General features: G+C 33.2%; 2 protein-coding genes across 4 annotated transcripts; one reads left to right on the forward strand and one right to left on the reverse strand.

Moving 5' to 3' along the window:
• The first annotated feature begins 4,333 nt into the window (after nt 1–4,333).
• LOC114276669 (PHD finger protein ALFIN-LIKE 5) lies at nt 4,334–12,325 on the forward strand. 2 transcript variants are annotated; one of them, XM_028218474.2, is made up of 5 exons: nt 4,334–4,717; nt 4,885–4,917; nt 9,497–9,725; nt 10,521–10,656; nt 11,766–12,325. In XM_028218474.2, the coding sequence occupies exons 1-5, from the start codon at nt 4,633–4,635 to the stop codon at nt 12,024–12,026; spliced, it is 744 nt and encodes a 247-aa protein (XP_028074275.1). In that variant the 5' UTR covers nt 4,334–4,632; the 3' UTR covers nt 12,027–12,325. The 2 variants fall into 2 exon arrangements, with proteins under 2 accessions (XP_028074275.1, XP_028074276.1); XM_028218475.2 differs by having other exon boundaries at nt 11,784–12,325.
• Nucleotides 12,326–14,079: 1,754 nt separating this feature from the next.
• Nucleotides 14,080–18,492, reverse strand: LOC114276670 (EEIG1/EHBP1 protein amino-terminal domain protein). 2 transcript variants are annotated; one of them, XM_028218477.2, is made up of 4 exons: nt 18,351–18,492; nt 18,175–18,230; nt 15,659–17,940; nt 14,080–15,572 (listed from the first exon to the last, which is right to left on the reverse strand). In XM_028218477.2, the coding sequence occupies exons 3-4, from the start codon at nt 17,938–17,940 to the stop codon at nt 14,432–14,434; spliced, it is 3,423 nt and encodes a 1,140-aa protein (XP_028074278.2). In that variant the 5' UTR covers nt 18,175–18,230; nt 18,351–18,492; the 3' UTR covers nt 14,080–14,431. The 2 variants fall into 2 exon arrangements, with proteins under 2 accessions (XP_028074278.2, XP_028074277.2); XM_028218476.2 differs by having other exon boundaries at nt 15,659–17,943.
• Between the last annotated feature and the right edge of the window lie 2,186 nt (nt 18,493–20,678).

Here is a 20,678-nt window from a genome sequence, read left to right on the forward strand (position 1 = left end):
AATATTTTAATAGGATTGAGTTAAAATAGAGAGTTTGATGCAGTAGGTGACTAGCTAAAATATAAAAATAGCTTTTTCAGTTATAATTTGACTCAAAATTTATTGAGGTGGATGCGGATGTTCTTAGGGGGTTATTTGATGTTGGTAAGCTATCAAGTACAGATAAGTTTAGAAGGGATTCCTTCATGTATCTGATACTTGATGTCAATTTTGGAAAGTATCGTCTATGTATACTTTATGTCACATACGAATTATTAAAAAATTAAGCTTGTAATAATTTTTGTTTAGTATTAGAATAATATAACTTTTAATGTAAATATCTCTTTTTAATAAAATTAATATTTTTAAAATTTTCTCATTAAAATCTATTAAATAAGATTTATGTTGATTATAAAATTCTTTATTAAAAAAAAATATTACTGTTGAAATTGATATAAATAGTAACATGTTATTCTGTCTCACAGTAACATGTTACTTTATTTGACAATTACTCTATTTGACAGTAACATGATACTCTGGTTTACAGTAACATATTACCCTGGCAATATTATCCAATAAAGAAAATATATATATACATATATATTTTATTTTGTCCTTACTCAATTATGTATTTTTTCTGTAGAAGATTTATGAAAAAAAATAAAATGAATTGTTATTTTCAACAAATAAAGATCCAATATAAGGGTTTTGACTAGGTTTTTCTTCCTATAATAAATACAAGAACAGTTTTTTTTTAAATACTTTTTTTCTGAAGAAAGTGTAAAAGGAAAAAGAATAAGGGCAATATAAATTGTCCAAATTTTACATTGAAATGAAAATTTTGTAAGATTCACTAAAAAAAAAAAATATGTAAGCCGTTATTGCCGAATTTTTAAAGAATTGTTCATCATTTTTTGAGTTCATACATCATATATAATACAATAGTATATATATTTATTTATTTTTTAAACACATCTTGATTGTATTCTCATATATATTTTTTTATTTCATTTCATCAAATTTGTATCATAGCTGTATTAGTATCCATGTTTCATAATGGCCAAGTAGTTTTTAATATTGAGAAATTTTACCACACACACCTTTTGAAAAGATATGCTGTAGAATTTTAGGGGTTGTTTGAGTAGGGATATAAAGGTGTACTTTTTTTTTTTTGTTGTTGTCATATTATCTTTTTATTTTTCTACACTTTTTTTCATAAAAAATTAAAAAATATATTTATTTAGATCATTTTAGATAATCTATTAGTTGAAAATAAAATTATTGAGTCGGATGTAATTGAGGCACAAAATTTTGTTTGATTTGATTTGATTTGATAAAAAATTAAGGTAAATTAATCTCCTTACCCAAAGTGCAGTCAGATCAACATCATTTGTGGACACGTGTATGTAGGCCTATACAAAATATCATCTAATCTGTTAAAATTGTATCGATTTATATCAATTTGTGCCATTTTATTCGTTAATCGCAGATTAAATTTTAAAATTTATAATCTGCATTCGAAATCGCTTTGCTATAGTTAATACATATATTTTTTAACCTTTAATAAAATATCAAAACAAAAATAAGTGTGATAGATATTTAAGATGTAAAATTTATTACAGATTAATAATTATATATATAAAATATATATATTATATAAATTAATATATTTGAAAAATTTATTACAGATTAGTAATTATATATATAAAATATATATATTATGTTGGTTTATGTTATATATTTGAAAAATATTATATAAATTAATATTATATATTATACAAATATTTGATAATTTGTTAAAATATTCCTCCATAAGCTAATTTATCCAAAATTATCCAAATCATAATTTATCAACCCATCAAACCGTCGTTGGATTTATAATTTTATTTTCAGATCATTCCAACCACACTACGCACATCAATACGTGTACGTCATGGATGGAACTAAAACGCTACCATGACTCCTTCCATTGTCGTTCCTTTTGATCATTTCATCTCAGCCATCCGATTAAATTTTGAGATCTATGAGCTTGAGGCCGTGGATTTTAACATCATTCCTTTGTGATCAAAAGTCGTTATGTCAATTTTGTTTTTGTTTTTATTTTTTGAAAAATACGAAATATATATATATATATATATTTAGTGAATTGTTTTTTTTTTAGATATTACTTACTTTTTAGAAATATTATTTTTAAATTCTCAAAAATTGTTTTCACGTGAAAATGAAAAGATAGCCGATAAAAAATAAATTAAAAATGAAAATGAAAAGATATAAAAATGACGAGATGTGTGTTTCAAACATTTTTTTTAATTAAAAAGAAATAAAAATAAAAACACAGACATTTTTGATAAATCCACATCAAATTTTGTCAGTAAGGTTAAAAACATGGAATGAATTACAGAAAATATAATAGAAAATTGGACTTAAACCTAGTTATAAAAGGGGTCATATTCAAAATAAATTTTATCTACAATTGTGCTTTTTGTGATGCATCCTTTATTTTAATTTTATGTAATTAGCATTGTTATTTTCAGGATAAGTTACATTGATTTTTCTTAATTTTTGAAACAAATACAACTCTCATAATTTTGGATTAATTACATTAGATTTTCTTAAAATTTTAATTTACACAACATTTAATTTACTTTTATCAATAATTGATTAGTCATATGAATGAAAAAGATTAATATTGGCATTTCTTTTATACCCAGATTTATATTTTAATTGTTTATTCTCGTATTTTCACACCATTTACATTAGTTTTATTTCATTTAATTTTACTAAAAGAAAAAATGATTAATTACTTAAAAGTCCTAATGACAATAGGTGTGGTAAGTCATGTGCAATAGTTTTTGGATGCACAAGTCCCATTTTGGAATGCAATTGACGTTCGTGTCCTTTGGAATCTAACATATTAGAGATGCAACTTCAAAGAAAAAAGAGGACCATCCCTAATAAATTATACGGCTAAGAGAAGGAGCAGAGTCTGCATCTTCATCGATCTTTTCAAACACTTGATGATGATGATCATTTGAATTATCTAAAGATTTTTAAGTTGGAGGTTTGCAATGCCTTAATCTTTTATACTTTTGGTTCGATCTGTTCTTTTCTTTTCATCACTTTGATTCGCAACAACTGTGTATGTGTGTGTGTAACTCTAGCCCTTAAAATACTTGATTGCTCAATTTCAGGGTTCATAACAGAACATATTAAATCGACCAAAAAGATGGGGTTGGAGATCTGGTTTGTAGGTAAGAACTGAGACATTTTTCAGTTTCAAAACTGATAATGTTCTCAATTTAAAATTGAGAACGATTTCAGTTTGCAAAAAAAAATCTAGTAAAATTTAATTTTTTTTTCAAATTTTCCCAATGTTAAAACTAAAAATATTATCATTTTGCCAGTTTTAAATTGATAATATTCTCAATTTTAAAATTAGAAAAAATTGAGAAATTTATCAATTTTGCACAACCATTGAAAATCGCAAGGTAAGAATGAACTACCCCTTTCAGGAAAGAAGTGGTCCTGGAGGTGTAGTTTAATGTGATTGAGTCCCATTCATTTAAAGGACAAACCCAATTGAACCTATAATCATCATTTTCCATCAAGCTCTCATAGTCACCAATGGCGAATAATTAGGAGATTGAGTCTGAAACCACATCATCCATTATGAGGATGAACTTATGATGTTGTATATTTGGTGGGTACATAGAGAGAGCTTCGAGAATCAGCGATCGAATATGGAAGATGAGCTTTGATTTGGTACAGTGGAGGAGAACAGAGATGGTATGTGAGTCGAAGTAAGTGCTGGTGGTGTTGAGAGAGAAAAGTAGAGAACTATAGTCAAAAGGTTTGGGCTCCACTTTTTATATGTCTGAGATAAAAAGAGTCTGAAACTAAAAAAAAAGAGAGAAAACAAGTAAGAGAGAAGAAGATGTTTGGTTGTTGTTGTTGGGGAGTAGCTGTAACAGTGAAAGAGAGAGAATGAGGACAATAACTTACTGTTACACCAAGCATGTAGTAAGACATTTGGCAGCGATAAAGGAGGCCTTGGAAAGGTAAATTGGTCTATTAAAAATTAATGAGATATGAAGAAATAAATAATCTTATCTAAGACTTAATGAATTATAAACTCACAAAATGAGACTTGTATGTAAATGCTCCAAGAGAAAATTAAACTTGTGCTAAAATCATAGCACATATTATTATATTTTTATTAAAACTCAAGAGAGGTATAACTTATCATTGTTTTTAGGGTTAATTACATTAACATCCCTAAACTATTAACAATATTATTATAATTTTTTTATTTATGAACTTATATATTTTGGCTTCCACAACTACAAATATATATAGCAATTTTCATCACATTCAGACTATCTCCAAAAATAAATGCATTTATACGATTTTCATAGTTGAAACCATCAATATGTATGAGTCCATAAGGTGTAAAGTGATATTCACTAACAAATTGAGGGGTCTTATTGTAATTAAACATTGTTATTATTATTATTATATCCCTCATTTTCTCTTCCAAAGTCTCAGGCACCAGCATTTATTTAACTTTTTTGAAACCTGGGATTGGATTTGGATTTGTGAAGTGTGAAGCTCTCACTCTGTGTGTATGTGTGTGTGTTTGTGCGTGTGTACGGCATGGAATACAACCCTCGAACAGTGGAGGACGTTTTCAGGGATTTCAAGGGCCGCCGTGCCGGCATGATCAAAGCCCTCACCGCCGGTATACACACACATACATATTCATATTCACATATATATATACACAGACACACACACAATCGAGACTAATTTCTCTATGTTTATGGTTTTTCGGAGTTTTGAGTTTTAGGGTTCGTTTTGATAGTTTTGAATTTGGCACATTTCTGATGTGTTTGGCGTTTTCTGCAGATGTTGAAGAATTTTACCAGCAGTGCGATCCTGGTCAGTTAGGGTTTCTATTTTTTGCTTCTTTCTCTCTCTCTCTCTCTCTCTGTGCGAGATTTGTGTATTTGTATTTATTTCGTATTTGCAATGTGGGTTACTGAAAAAATCTATTCTTTTTTTTTTTTTTTTTGCTTTGCAATTTATCCATTTTTGAGTGTGCTTCAAATTTTTCATTGCCATTTGTCAGTATCATGTTTATATATCTGTGCGTATATTTGAACTTTCGAGTCCTGTTGTAATTGATAGCTGCATTTCAATTTTAGTGAGAAAAGAAATAAATGACTGGTCTTTTTTGACCTTGGTGAGAAAAGAAAATAAAAGAAATGATTAATTTGTGCTTTTTCTCTATCATGTTTGGATGGGAAATGGGTGAGATTTATTTTTCATGTATGTATTTTGATGAGTAACCTTGGTATTTTTAAAAATAGACAGCCAATCAGTTTGGTTTCTCACCAAATTTTTCCATTTTTGGTCAGAAATAAAAGTGGCATAATATGAGAGTTCTCTTTCTCTCAATTTCACGTCCAATTTTTAAACCAAACACGAGAAAGATTTCTCATCATTTCTCATAAAATCACTTAATCCAAACGAGCTGTTAAGAAAAATTGGTGTTGGAATGAGCTCGTCGTTTGTGTCATGCTTGAGCACAAATGCACATATATGTATGTATCTATATGTGCGTGTATCTGTATGTCTTATTTCATTTTCCACAATGAATGCTTACCTGTTTAGTCAATAATTCCAGTATGTGAGGGGAAATCAGATACTCCCTCCGTTGCACAATGTTGGTCCCTTTTTGAGAATTCCAACTTTTTAAGAGAACATGTAATTATTGCTTTAAACTCAAATCAAAAGATATTGATACCATATTGCCCCTTTATTCCCATTATTAAATATATTTTTTAATAATTTTTAAAGGGTAGTTCTGGAATAATATAAAATTTTATGTTTTGAATTTTCAAAATGGACAACTATTTTTGGGACATCAAAAAATGACAACATGGGCCAACAATATGGGATGGAGGGAGTAATTGATTAAGTATTAACCACTGTAGTCCATTTGTTGTATTGAGCCATGTTGCTAAGAACCCAGATTGGTCCATGGACAAGCTGATTCATAAGCATGATGTGCTTGCATGCTGCCCTATATGTTCGTGGAGGAGACAACAAAAATTGGTCCACCCAAAAGTAAACAATAAAATTGCAAAAAGAAAAAAAAAGAGAGATTTTCAAGAGAGGCCTGAGAATTCTTCCACCATATATTAAAAATGTTCAATTGCATGGTTTAATATCACCTTGTCTGTGTACTTTTTGAAGAATTGGTAATTTTTTGTCAAGATACTTTGAAACACTACCTTTTTCCTCCCTTTTTTTTTTTGTTTTGTTTTGTTTTTAAAGTTTTGTGGAGCGTGGTGTTTAATCAAAACACTTGTTATAACAAATATTTTTGTGAAATTTTGGCATATGTTGACCCAAAGCCTCTGTATTTTTGAAAGAAAAGGACTTTTAATCAACTCTAATGTGTATGTAAAGAATCCATTTTTCTCATCTTGCTACTTTTTAGTTTTACTGTGCATGCTTTGGAAGTTTTTTCATTACTCTAATGACTGGGTTCTATATGATTTTGTACTCCGAGCTACGTAGAAATCTTTTTGTCTGTTGTTGCTAGTGTGTTATTTACATGGTATTCTTTCAATGTCAAAATTGGACTTTTATTAGTGTTCCAGGTTAAGATTTTCTTGTTGGTTGTTGTTCTTCCCTAGGCTCTTCATCTGTAATTATGCTCTTTATTCGTGTTATTAACTTAATCCCGGTTATGTGTAACCCTCCTTGAACCCCTGCCAATTCTATGTTTAGGTGAGGATTTCTTGCCTTCTATCATTTTTTTATTTATTTCTTGCATCTTTCTTCATATAGTGTCTGCTGATTTGTTTGGTACCAATACCAAAACCTCACTTTTCTCTAGTGTTTGCATGTGTGAATGCCTGGTGCTTGTTTGTTTGTGTATGCATGGAAATGCAGTTTGTATCCAACAGGCTGATGTTTGGAAGTTGATTAAATGGATGTGGCCTTTTTGGGCTAGAACTTAGAAGCTACCAAGTGTTGGGTTCTACTTCCTAAGTTCCTGGTTCTATTTAAGATGATCAGAATTTGTTGCAAAATGTAAAAAAGAATAGCAAAGGTGTCATTACGTGACAAATTCCTTAATTATAATTTTGGATGTAGTTTTTGGAAGTTGTGAAAAGACTAGACAAGGGTGTCATTACATGACAGTTTTTTTTTGTTGTTTAGCATTGACTTGAAGTCCAAAGTGTCATTCCATGACAGTTTTTTTTGGTTTAACATTGACTTGATGATGCTATAGTCTTTTTAAATTTCAATGGGCTTAATTGACTTCATTATATGAAGATAAGTTATAAGATTGCTTAGTTACAATTCATTTATATTAGGAGTCTTCCAGGGCTGTTTTATTTGGCTTACTTGCTTATTGAGAAGGACTTTCCCTTCGGTCCTGTTTTGGCAAGAGCTGTTTTTGGAAGATTTTTACCTACCAGAAATTTATATCGACTTTATAAGTGACACCTTTTGTTGTTGCTCCAGTAGTTTGGGTTCTATAAGTGTCGTTGTGGGTTCTTCAAGTGTCATTGCCCACACCCTATACCCTTGTGGACTCCAGTCTTATCTACAGTTTCTTAGTCGTCCCTAATTGTACTTTTATTTATTTATTTATTTTCATTGTTATGATAGGAGGCTGTATTTATTTATTTTCAAGCAGTAATTAACTTTTGGACAGTTTTTCACTGCTAGGTTGATCAAAATTACATTGGTGGTGGTGTATAATACTTGGTTTTTTGGGATGGATAATACTATTACTATCTTTAATTGGTTTCCTCCATGGTCTGTTTAGAGATGATTCCTTAATTGTTGTGAAGTGGATGGAGGAAAGGAATAGAAGCAAATGGTTACTTTGGATTTTGTAATCTTTTTAAAGTGATATCTTATGTTTTAGGATCATTTATAATAAGTTATGTAGCTGTGGTTTTTTTCTTGCATTGTTAGGCGTGATAACTCTCTCTCTCTCTCTCTCAATATCATTGCGTGTTGCCTTCTTTCAGTCCATTTCTAATTTAATCAAGCCATGGTGATAGATGGCATTCACTATGATATGATTTTGCCCTGTTTGTTGATTTTATGTACAATGGCAAACTGCGATGGAGTTTTTTTGTATCCTTCAAAATGGATCAATAGTTCCTGATCAATAGCATAGCTGTGAATAGGCTTCCATGTGGCATTTCCATCATCTTCAGTGCAGACATGTTATGCACTTTCGATGGTTTTGCCACAATTTCAGCTTAAATGAGGCTCCAGGGGCTTCTAATAATCTTGATGTTTAGTTATTTATCAAAAAAAAAAAAAAAAATCATCTTGATGTTTAGTTGCAAGTAACCAAAGGCTTTTTGGTTGTCTGTTTGAGCATTACTTAGTGGATTCATTGAGATGATTTTTCAATTGGATGAGTGGTTTTGATTTCATGGCTGTACTTCAAGAGAAGTTTCTAGACCCTGCCTCAACATCTTATTGGTCCATGTAGTTTCGTGCATCCTTCTGGTGGTTTTAAACGAGCCTTTATTCTCATCAATGTTGCTATATCAATCCTATTTGTGTGATGGCTCACTGGAGATGATGATGTCTGGCAAGAGATAATGTTTGTAATTATATATATTGATAAATGTAATCTATGTAAGTTCTGGCAAAAAAAGGTTAATATTTTGCCCTTCCTACGTTAATTATATGTTGAGAAGTTAATGCATGCACATAATTTCTTTCTTTCTTTTTTTTTTTTTTTGGGTGCTCCTTTTCTTCCTTTGCTTCCCTTACATTGAGATTTCATCTTGCATAATACTATTCCTATTATGTTCATTAGCTTTATGTTGTGATGCTACATTTAGTGGTGGAGCCACCTTAATTTTAAAAATTATTGTTTGACCTATGGTTTTTAATATATCTTTTAGCTTGTTCTTTCTAAAATTATATGTAAGCCTTATTTGTTTTTGTTTTTGTTTTTTTTTCATAAAAAGCCTTACAATTTGACCCTCTCAAATGTTTTTATTTGTTACACAATTCCCTTGATGTACACACAACCATATATTTATGCTAATAACTTCTCTCATTTTTCTTTAGTCTCTCTCTTCTCTCACACGCATATATAGCATTTTTATCCTTATATTTTGTGGATTGCCCGTCCTAAATCGATTTTTTTTACCTCCGCCACTTGCTACATTGCAGATGATTTGTGCAACATGTACCTAAACTTGTTAATTATTGGTGTTTCTTGTGTTATTTGATCATATCAAAAAGGAATTTGTAATTTTGACTAGTTATCTTTGCTAGAGAATATATTCCTTTCTTCTTACTTCACCTGAGGGAGTTTTAAAATTTTAGCTACTTATCTTGCTCAGATAACAAATTTATTGTTACTTTGTGCATTTTTTTGTTGTTGTTGATGTTCCCTTTGTCACAATAGTGGATGTGATTCCAATGCTTATTGTCTATAAGCAACTGATTTTCCTTGCAGAGAAAGAAAACCTTTGCCTGTATGGATTCCCCAGTGAGCAATGGGAAGTTAATTTGCCTGCTGAAGAGGTGCCTCCAGAGCTCCCAGAGCCTGCATTAGGCATTAACTTTGCCAGGGATGGGATGCAAGAGAAGGACTGGTTGGCTCTAGTTGCTGTCCACAGCGATGCATGGTTGCTTTCCGTGGCCTTCTATTTTGGTGCTAGATTTGGTTTTGATAAAGCGGACAGGTGTTCTTTCTTCCTTCTACTATCCTGTGGTGCATTTGGAGTTATAAGTTTCTAGTTTGCTAGAATATTGAAATGTGCTGTGATCCATCATATCATTATATGAAAAAGTAAGCCTAAATGAAAAGGCATGTGAGTGTGTGAAAATTATTAAGAAAATTTAGGTAAAATTTTAAAAAACATTTGAAGTACTTTTAACTCTACTGTATGATATCCTTTTGACAACCAGTCTAAAATGATGATGTTTCCCAAATTTGACTTGAACAGAAGATTATTTTCTTTTCATTGACAAAAGTTCCTATTAGTTTTTGATCAACCATACTGAATGCAAAACCAAGTCAAGGAATACTATTTCTATACATTGTATTTGAATAGAAGCACTTACTCATTAGCCAAGTTAAACCTGTTTATCTTGCCAGTATTCCATCTTCTTAATGTTTTCTCACTAAGGTTGAGCCACTTGCTTATTATCAAACCAATGCTTATTTAGCGTTCATGCACAACAAAAAATTGGTTTGGTCCACATCAGTTTTAGCTGGAGCAATCTTGAACCAAGTGCACTGCTGAAGTGTCTATTAGATGCTAAGCGAGTTATCTTTATGACATTGATATTGTATTATGGGACATATCAAGTGATGTTCCTCTGGCATAAATAGCAGTTGTCATTTCTGTTTTCTGCAATAGATGTATTGAATTTACTGAATGCGTGGAATGAAATGTAGATCAACATTGCTCTGTGTCCCTATAAGCTAATTTTCATGGTCAGTTAATGAAATCTTGCTGGATTTTGTGATGCAGGAAACGTCTTTTCAATATGATAAATGATCTGCCAACAATATTTGAAGTTGTGACAGGGACTCCCAAGAAACCGGCAAAAGATAAGTCAGCAGTCTCAAATCACAGCAGCAACAAAACCAAGTCAAACACAAAAGGGGTAAAAGAAACATCCTTCCTAATGGTTCTCCTATGTTGCTAGTAAAATAGTCATGATTATTCCTTTTATGCACTAGTTGGTCATTTCGGTCGGTCTTTAGCCTGTTATAATTCAATTCGTTAGGCTTTTGAACCCTAGCAATAAATTGCAGTATGAACTTCTCTTTGAATGTTAAATGTGAAGTAATCATGACCAGTAATGATTTATCTTGAAAGTGTTCTCCTGTTCTCCAACTCATGTAATGACAGTCTCATCTTTTTCTCCTGTAATCCATCTGTCACCATTTGGGAACTAGAGCTGCTGCACATGTGGCTGAATTTATCTTGTCTTGAAGTCATAATAGAAGATGTGGTTGAAAATGTCTCCCCACTCGAGTCTTGAGTTTTTTTTTTGATCGAAACTTGAGTCTTGAGGTTGAGCCTTCTGTTTTATTGGGTACGGATTATTTAGATACAGAAATACTGAACAATGTGGATATGCATTGGTCTTGGTTTGTGAGCAAGTGGTGGTTACAGTAATAAAGGAGAGTTTGACGGTGAAGTTATTTATGTTTATTTCATTATTAGTGATGAAAACTTCTAAAACAGCATTGTGTATATGAGTTATGTGATGAACCACTGTGCAATGCATCTTTTGCCTTTTGTGTATTACACCAAATGTGTGTCTTGTCTGATCATTCTGATTTAACATTTTTTTTTCTTCTTTTCTGAATCGATCTGTTATGTTGTATGGTCATGGCATATGAACCGATATGGAATTGTTTTGGACCACCTTGATGTTGTGTCCGAGATTCATACTCAGAAGTCCTCTAATATGGATCCACCTGACTAGGCCTGTGGCCTCTGTGCAAATCTTCCTCCTTGGGTTGCGACAATAAGAAAACATAATCTGTTTATTTCTCAAGGGTTGAGGGTTCCTGTTCCCTTCCTCTTTTAGGATTAAAGCACCCCGATGTTGGATGTGGAGAAACATTAGGGAGAATCAACAGGCTCTTGGATGATTTTATTTTTTCCTTTGCTTTTAATTTTTGTTTAGTGCAAAAGTTTATAAATATTTCATTAGAATTGCATCCCCCATTGTAACAGTTTCTCTTTTCGAAATGAAAACAGCGAGGTTCTGAATCGCAGGCCAAATTTTCGAAACCAAAGGATGAGGAGGAGGGGTTGTTGGATGAGGAAGAAGAGGATGAGCACGGGGATACCTTGTGCGGGGCATGTGGAGACAACTACGCTTCCGATGAGTTCTGGATCTGCTGCGATATGTGTGAGAGGTGGTTTCATGGCAAGTGTGTGAAGATCACTCCAGCCAGGGCTGAGCATATCAAGCAGTACAAGTGCCCAACATGCAGCAACAAGAGAGCGCGGCCTTGATGCTCCTTTTCGGGTGGGTAGGGAGTTGGTTCTCTCATATCTTGTGTATGTGTTGTCATGGATTCAACTAACTGTTTAGTTGGGTTAGGTCTTGAATTTCTTGCAATGTCAGGAAGGTGGTCTTTCTCTGTGTCTATGTATTCAGTAACCACGGTCTTGTTAATCTTTGTTTATTCTGATTATGTCTCACTTGTGACTGTCTTTAATTTGATATTCTTGTTACGGGTAATATACAGTTTTACACTTGTAGGAAACTGTTATCTTTTTTCTAATGATTTATCTATCCCCACGTATTTTAATTCTTGATTTAGGAAAATCCTATGGATTTCACTGAATAAGTTGTTTGTAGTTGTTAATTTCTTAGTCTGTTTGAATGTTATGACAAACTCTCATTTTTCATTGTATCCTTGCTTGATTCACGCCATCATAACATGGTGTGGTCTTACCTCCATTCTAAGATGCGATGACAAATGTAATAGAAATGTTGTCTAGTTGTTTTGATATCAAGATGATGAGCAATTATTTTCTGTCCTGAACTTTTGTAAAAAAATTATTGAATTTTTATTAATATAATGGTAATACTTATCATTGACATGATGAAGGTTGAACTCACAATGAATATATGGATATGAAACTCATTACATTTAGTGACTGTCAGATTTACTTGGTGAATTAACCCATTTTCATTTTATTATATGTAATGGGTGTTTGGGAAGTTGTTATTTTAGTAGGCTATTTTAATTTTTGGTTATTTTAGTAGGCTAAAATTTTTGTATTTGAGAAGATAATTCGATTTTTTTATAATTGGATGTGATGTTTGTGAAAGAAAAAGTGAAATGATTATGAGTTTGATGTAACATTTTGTCTTATTTATTATTTTAGCTTATTCTATTTTTTAGTATTATTTTAGCCAAAAAAAGCTTCGTCCACTTCAAAATAAAAAAAAATACAATAATAAAAAAAAAATCGTGATATTGTACCCTAATTGGTATATCCCCATATTGTTTGATAACAACCATCATGATCACATTTTTTAATATTAGTTTAGTATTAAGTTAAAAAAATAAAAAAATCTTACAAAAATAGTCAGATTTATTGCCATTCTATTTATAATTTTGTATGTTTTTCTTTAAAAGGGCAAAAAATCATTTTCAAATACTTGATTTTTTTTTTCATCTCATATTTTAACTAAAAAATCAATAAAACAATCACTTACTAAACGAACATTTAATTATATTTTATTTGTCATCTAAAATGTCATAATTGCATTAGTTAAGTAAGTTGCACTGTTTATGTTTATTTCCAATGTAATTACGATACATGATATGATAAAAACAGTGAAAAATATATGATTAGATATGGTAAAACACCATATGACCTCATCCGTAGGGCACCAGCTAGCAAATCCCTACTGGTATCCATAAATTGCTCCATAACTTCTACTTTTCCATGGGAAATGTAAAGCAAACTCCAAATATCCTTCAAATATGCAAGACATGTTATACCATTACTTAACCTTATTAAAGTCATTCAGCACTTGAACACAGCAACAAGTTAGGGCAAAATTCGCTTGATGGTGAAGTCTTTACAGCCTTGGTTAGACTGAATTTTTCAAAGAAACTGCTATGAACAAAACAACCCAACAAAAACAAAAGGATAAAAGGAGGGTCTCTTAATGGAAGATGTCGAGCCAGGAGCACCATCGTACCCTATATAAAATGGTGGATGTAAAAATCAATGGCGGATCGTGTCCTTCAAATTGCACAAACGAAGTTTCAGCATAACATTTCTCTAATTTGGGGCTGTTATAGAATTGATTCAATTATGGAATCATGGATAATTATTGATTCAGTTGGTACATAGTAATCTATACTTCTTTTTCTTCTATATGGCTGGATAGAGCTAAATAGTTGAAAAGAGTTTTGTTAAGTACAAAGCAAGTAAACAGGAACTGCATCAAGGCATAGGATAGAAATGGATTTCCTTTCATCACACAGATCAAGAAACGGCAAAATGAAGACAAAAAAATACCTGGGAAATCAACCGGACGTTGTTTGCAACAAAAACAAGCTCTATTTCTCTTCTGGCATAAGATAATCAAAACAATGTTCCCAAAGACCAAAACAAATTATGCACACAATCATGCTAACAAAGCATATGCATTTACAATGAGCAAAACCATGTGTCTTTACCATTTATTGCACAAACACATACTTGGCTGATGGAGGAGTTTGATATAAACACAAGCTGAGTCTCCACGGGCAGGACTCATTAATCTTACCAAACCTATAGAACGATCCTCTGTGAATTCCATTCAAAACCCATCTCCAAGTATGTCTATTCAACCTAGCTGAGTTTGAACTTTCATAACTACTTACTGTTTTATAATGACCTCGCTGCTATGCTCAGCTCAACCTGATAGTTTCATTTGGGAAGATAACATTTGGGTTCCGAATATGTGGATTAAGCTTAGCCAATTCCTTCCATTTAGCCCCTGTGCCATGAACACGAGCAGAGATGCTCCACAATGTTTCACCAGGCTGGACCTTTGTTGTCGCAGGGGAACCAGATTTGGCAACAGCCTTCGACTTCATAAATGGATGCTTGCTATTCTTCCCCATTCCATTAGCAACCAACCAACGGGACCCAGACTGTTGTTGGGTTGTGGAACCCCAAATCTTCTTTTTCCCCTGTTCTGTTTTCAGACCTGCAACATGAACTTCGGTAATTTTGAATTGAGGAATGCTTTCCTCTTCATGAATTTTCTCTTCTTTGGGCTCCTCCTTTGATTCCTCCTTTTTTGCAGGTTCAGACTCATCATCGTCCTCTTCATTTTTGTTCCTTCTCTCTGAAATGGCACTATATATTTTTGGTTTCGGAGGGACAAACACTCTTTCCACTTGAATAAGAGCAAGCATTGGTGTACCAACAGGTTCATAGTTTCGTAAAGGATCACGAAGCTGCACCATTAGCGCCACCGTAAAGTTGTTACCCAACAAACCACACTTTTTACCCCGTCTTTTCTCTGATTTTGTCCTTCCACGAAACACGTCCATGCAAGTAGCATGATGGGCTGCAAGAATTTGAGAAGTCCGCTCACTAATTTGATCATCATCATCATCAATTTCACCAGAATCCAGCCTCATCCATTCATCAAGTGTTAGCGATAAGCCCATTAATCCATCAACACCATCACTGCTGTCTTTAATGTCCAACAGTTGCAATCCACCAGCTCCCTCCAAACCTAAGGACTCACCGATGTTTATCCTTTTCCCTTCAAGGGCCGAGATTTCACCAATGGGCTGTGGATTGATGTTTGAAGGTGCATCCTCATCTGACATGCCGGATTGTATTCTCAACCCCTCAATTGAGAGGGCTTCAATCTTATCCATTGCCAAAGGAGCAAGATCTTCAAGTGATACATATTCCGAGTCCAACTGCTTGCCAATTGAACTCGAGTCAGCCTTAGACGATTTTCCTTTAACTCTCTTTTGACCTCCAGCTATACTTTGCCCAACCTCCATTTCATGCTGCAATAGAACTTGCCTGCAACAAGAGAGAATAATTACCACCCCTACAAGTACAGAATACTTAAAGCACTATAAACAATGAAACAAAAGTTAGTCACAAACCTCTCGGATGCCTCCAGACTGCTCGAAGCTTCCCATGCTATTTGTTGCATTGTCTTCCCAGTAATATCTTCCAATGGCATTAACTTGTTTGCCTGCATGGAAAGCTTTTCGATTCCAACCGAAGCCAAACGCTGTAATATCTCCATTATACCAGAACCCATCTCTGCAGGCACCACGACTGGACTTGAAACTTGCATAATCAAACTACCACAACTTTTAGCAGTGCTGAAAAGTGTAGGATTCATAGACCGCAAAAAACCTCCATTTGTGGTCTGAACAAATGGACCTAAGCCTTCTCCAAGGGGAGGCAACTGGAGAGGCTCTTCAGGAGAAAGATCAATGGGACTACCAAAACCACTGTTAGAAGGAGAATGTTGAAAAGCCTTCTCATTTAACCCCCACTCGCGCATTAAAGCTTCAGTCTCCAAGTCTTCCAGCATTGACGCCCTAGTTTTGCTCCTCACTGCCAGAGTTTCTAACTCAAGCTTCTCATCTGCAGCTTGAACCACTGGAGAGAGATTGAAGTCCTCATTAAGGGTCCCCCATCCAGACACCGATGGAGCTTCATAGCCAAGTTCTTCCTGGTTCCCATCGTCAATATCAAAATCGAATAAGGAGAAACCCGCAGCTAGGGTATCCTTCTCGAATTGTCTCAAAAGACGCTCTCTTGGGGACTCAGGCTCACTTTCAGAACTCAAGCCCATTGGACTATGTTCTATCCCCAGCATCTCTAAGAACTCACTAGCTACTGAGTTGGTAACATCATCCAAGCTAAGTGACTTTCCCTTTCTACCTATTTTATAGTTTGATTTAACCCCCACAAAATTTTCGTGTTGTGGAATTTCACTCTCACGTTCTGGAGAATCCAACCCGATTGCCACGTCTGACATATTATGCAAAGCTGACTCCAGATCTTTCATGAGCAATTCTTTGGTGCACATGTCATTCTCTGCGGAAATGCGGTCGCTTACAACAAATTCATCTCTATGACTACCACCTTCTTCATCCTGGAGATGAAGCTTGGTGTCCTCTTCAAGTGTTATCGCAGCAGCAGTGTCGATTTTTGGAAGGTCAGAACTTTCTATTTCAGAACCATCAACAGCAGTTAAGGTATTGCCTTCTGATTTCACCCGTTCCTTTGAGGACAATTCTATCCCATGCTCAATGACAGAAAACTCACCATCTTCGCCCTCATTTTCAGCATTCTCCTTACCAGCATCAAACAACAAGTCGGTGTTTGATTTGACAGGCTCAAGAAGCCCAGAAGAAACATCAAGCTCAGGTTTATAATCAACACTCATACCTAACTTCTCTTCATCAAATTTCTTATATAGTATACTTACAGAATTGGAAAGTTCTGAACTTGATATTGGAAAAACCTCATGAAGATCCTTTATATCTTCTACAGAACGAGATAAGGCCAAAGACATTGAGGGAACACTTCCAGCACGCTTTATTGTATTGCTTTGATCAATTTTTGACATAGGTTTGACCACACTTGTGTTATTCCGCTTCAAACCAAAGGCCTCCGGAACATCCCTGTTAGCAGCAGGAGGAACAGCATTACTCCCAATTACTGAATACCCAAAACTGACATTCATAGTTGCACCTTTAGCCATGCCTGATAGCTTGAAACTAGTCGTCCACTTTCCAGAGCTCTTCTCATCCTCCAGCTCCTCCAAAGTAAGAGGAAGCAACCTCGTGAGATCAACCCGATGCTTTCCCAAATCAAGCTCAGAAGCACCATATACTGCTGCGTATAACAAGAAATGCTTTGCCTCATACTTTGCTGAATGGTGAGGACCATTTCTACTGCCATAAATAGAGCATGAATGTGCCAAGTTTTCTTCAAATTCAGCTATTCCTTGAAAAACCCTAGCCGGACGAGTCGCCAACCCACTGTCCCGCCGCTTCCAATGCACGCAAAGGTTAAGATCATCGAAATGAGATGGCAACCCTTCAACAGAATGGACATGGAGAGAGAAACAGCAATTGAACCTACGGTTTCTGACATGGGTAAGAGCCTTCAAGGCCTTCCAACTCCAAATGGACTTCTTGTCCTTACGTAATGACTCTTCATTACCATCCTTCAGCTTCAATTGGGGTTCAGCCAGATGGGCTTTTCCAACAGATTTAGATCGATTATTCAGGGTAGAAGCAGAGCCCTTTGAACGGGTTCTATCTAGGTATAGGGCTTTACTTATAACTTCAATATCATGTAACAACTTCCCACTACCCGATTCCCCACCAATTTTTTTCCCAGCTTCAGCTTTAGACAACATCTTCTAGCAAAACAAAATTATCATACACAACAAATCAGATTCAACACAACCCTAGATTACTTAGAAACACTAATTCATTGAAAATTCGCTCTAATTGTTCATGAAGGTACATAGAAATAGGGTGTGTATATATATGCAATTGAATTACATAACCTAGATGGTTTCTATATCTATGAAACTAAAACCAGTAATCAATCCGTAATTCCAGGAAAAATAAAAGGGTTTTAGGCTTACCTGGATTGGAATCCGTGGGCACAGAACAGGAAAACCCTAGATCATCGTCACTATTTCTGCAACATTTCCAATTGAAAAAAAAAAAATTCCAAAAATCATACACTATATGTACAAACTCACATATATAGATAGTTGATTATAGTACAAAAAAGGCGAAGAAGAAATAGAAATCTTACGAGTGACGATGTTGAGGCCAGAGATTCCTCCCCTGATTGTCTCCAGCTCTCTCTCTCTCTCTCTCCTCTGTCTTCTCTCTCTCTCTCTCTAAAACTTTCTCTCTCTATTTTGGCGTGACAAATGCCTGATTCAAAGTTTGAACTAAAAATAGTGTAGAAAATATATATACGGTGATTTTTTAGTACTACCCTGTGTTTTTGAAAATAGTCACTTTCTACCATATATTCTTTGTATTTTGTGTAATTTACCCAAGTATTTTCCAGTTCTTTCTAATATGCCCTTGTCTACTTTTTTTTTTTTAGGTTTCTATTTTTTTTCTTTAAAAATATAAAATTCATAACTCTATCTTAATCAAATCAACTAAAGATTCAACAACCTATTGAATTTGATTATACATTTTTTCTTCTGACTCAGCTTATTTGGTTTGGATTTTCAATATTCATTTTTCAAAAAATTGAAATATTTTATTTTTTGTATTTTTTTGTTTTCACTGAATTTTTTAATATTCTAAGCGATTTTTTTTTTAATTTTTAGATACACCTAATATAAATACACTTAAAAAGTATAATATTTGTAAATTTTTTTTAGAAAATTCATTAAATATCAAAAATACAAAAAAAAATATGAGAATTTAGTATATTTTTTATATTCTTGTATATTTATTAATTTTTTAAAATATTTTACTTTTTACATATATCTAAGTAAGGTGTATCTAAAAAACATAAAAAAATTATTTAAAATTTTAAAAATATTCACTAAAAATAAAAAAAAAAAGCGAAAAATAAAAAACTCAATTTTTAAAAAATTGAACCAAACATATTGATTCTTTTTTGGGATTAAATTTTTAAACATAAAGTTTGATAGCCTAATCAATTCAAACTCATATGATGTCATTTATTTGTACATTTTTTTTTCTTTCTTTCAAGTGAGGCAAGAACAATAATTTCAGCATTCTTATTGCATCAAAAACAAATATGTTGTTGAGAAATTAATACACATTAGGCTAGTTTTGAAAGTTGCTTTCTTAGGTGTTAAAAGTATCTAAAAGGTAAATACAAACGAATATTAATTAAAAATAACAACTAAGTGTCATTTTGGGAACAATAACAAAATCCCTCTGGGAAGTGCCAAAAACGCGGCCCTAAAATTACAAATTAGGGCCTATGAAAAAAAAATAAAAAAATAAATCTCTTACGTTGGGTAAAGATATTTTGGTCATTTTAATTTGATTTGACACAATAAATAAATATTAAACTAAAAAAATAAAAAGTCAGTTTTTTACCAACTTCCCAAATCACTTCCCAAAAAGCCAAAAAACTTGATAAAAAGTCAAAAGTCAGTTTTTTACCAACTTCTCAAAACAACCCTAAGAATATGTAAAAAGTATTGAAAAAAAAAACAATAAAGACTAAAAATAAGTTCCAAACAACTTTGGTACGTTACCACCGAGGGTGGTGGTGGAGTGGAAAGGTGCATTCCTTCCACACAAATGAGCAGAGCTCGACTCTTAAGGGTGCGACTAACGATCTGTTTTTCAAACGGTGAAACTAATTATGTTGTACTTTGATTATTACTCTACCTTTTATGTTGGAGGTTGATACATTCCTTTCTTACCCTGGTAATAAGTCTCTTCCTTTGAGTTGAGATAAGTCTAACCTACATATCGGCGCCTAAGGGTTGCAATGATCCCACACCTTTTTTTCTCATTAAAAAAAAACAACTTGTGGCATTAATTAAATAATGTATCCATCATTCCTTGGCAAAGTATACGAGTAAAACATGTGTTTATTAGCAAAAAATAATGAGGTCCACAATTTTAATAGAGATTACTACGTTTTTCGAAAATGGAATTCACTATTTTTGGATCAATGAGAAAATATGCTTTGTTCATATACTTCGACGATAATGCAAGGAAAGCACATGTCTGTGTTTCATGATTGGGAGGCTTCTTCATGTTATGCACATGAATGGTGATACCAACCCTTAACCTATGTAATGTCAACAAAAAAATAAAAATAAATAAATAAATAATAATAATAATAATAATAGTAACATATAAAAATAAAGGACAGTTTTTTTTTTTTTTTTCCGTATAAGTTTTGCTATTTTGCTTACAATTAAGGCACTTAGCAAGGTGCATTGAAAGAGTTTGATGATTTTCTTGCGAGTGATCAAAAAATCTTTTTAGTTTTTAGTAGTTTTAGTATGAGTATGAACATGGCAACCTTTTAAGACTAACCACCTCAAATTGCTTTCATCTTAGAAAAATGCAATATTTTGAGAACAAAGTTGAACAAAGTCATATTTCTAACAAGAATTTCTCACCA

Source organism: Camellia sinensis, chromosome 13 (genome assembly GCF_055761805.1).
Source record: "Camellia sinensis isolate YWXY chromosome 13, ASM5576180v1, whole genome shotgun sequence".
NCBI lineage: Eukaryota > Viridiplantae > Streptophyta > Magnoliopsida > Ericales > Theaceae > Camellia > Camellia sinensis.

Coding starts and splice junctions, on each gene's coding strand:
- LOC114276669 (XM_028218474.2), top strand. CDS start 4,633: ATGGAATACAACCCTCGAACAGTGGAGGACGTTTTCAGGGATTTCAAG. Junction 4,718..4,884: donor GATCAAAGCCCTCACCGCCG/GTATACACACAC, acceptor CGTTTTCTGCAG/ATGTTGAAGAATTTTACCAG. Junction 9,726..10,520: donor GGTTTTGATAAAGCGGACAG/GTGTTCTTTCTT, acceptor TTTGTGATGCAG/GAAACGTCTTTTCAATATGA.
- LOC114276670 (XM_028218477.2), bottom strand. CDS start 17,940: ATGTTGTCTAAAGCTGAAGCTGGGAAAAAAATTGGTGGGGAATCGGGT. Junction 15,573..15,658: donor AGTCTGGAGGCATCCGAGAG/GTTTGTGACTAA, acceptor CTCTTGTTGCAG/GCAAGTTCTATTGCAGCATG.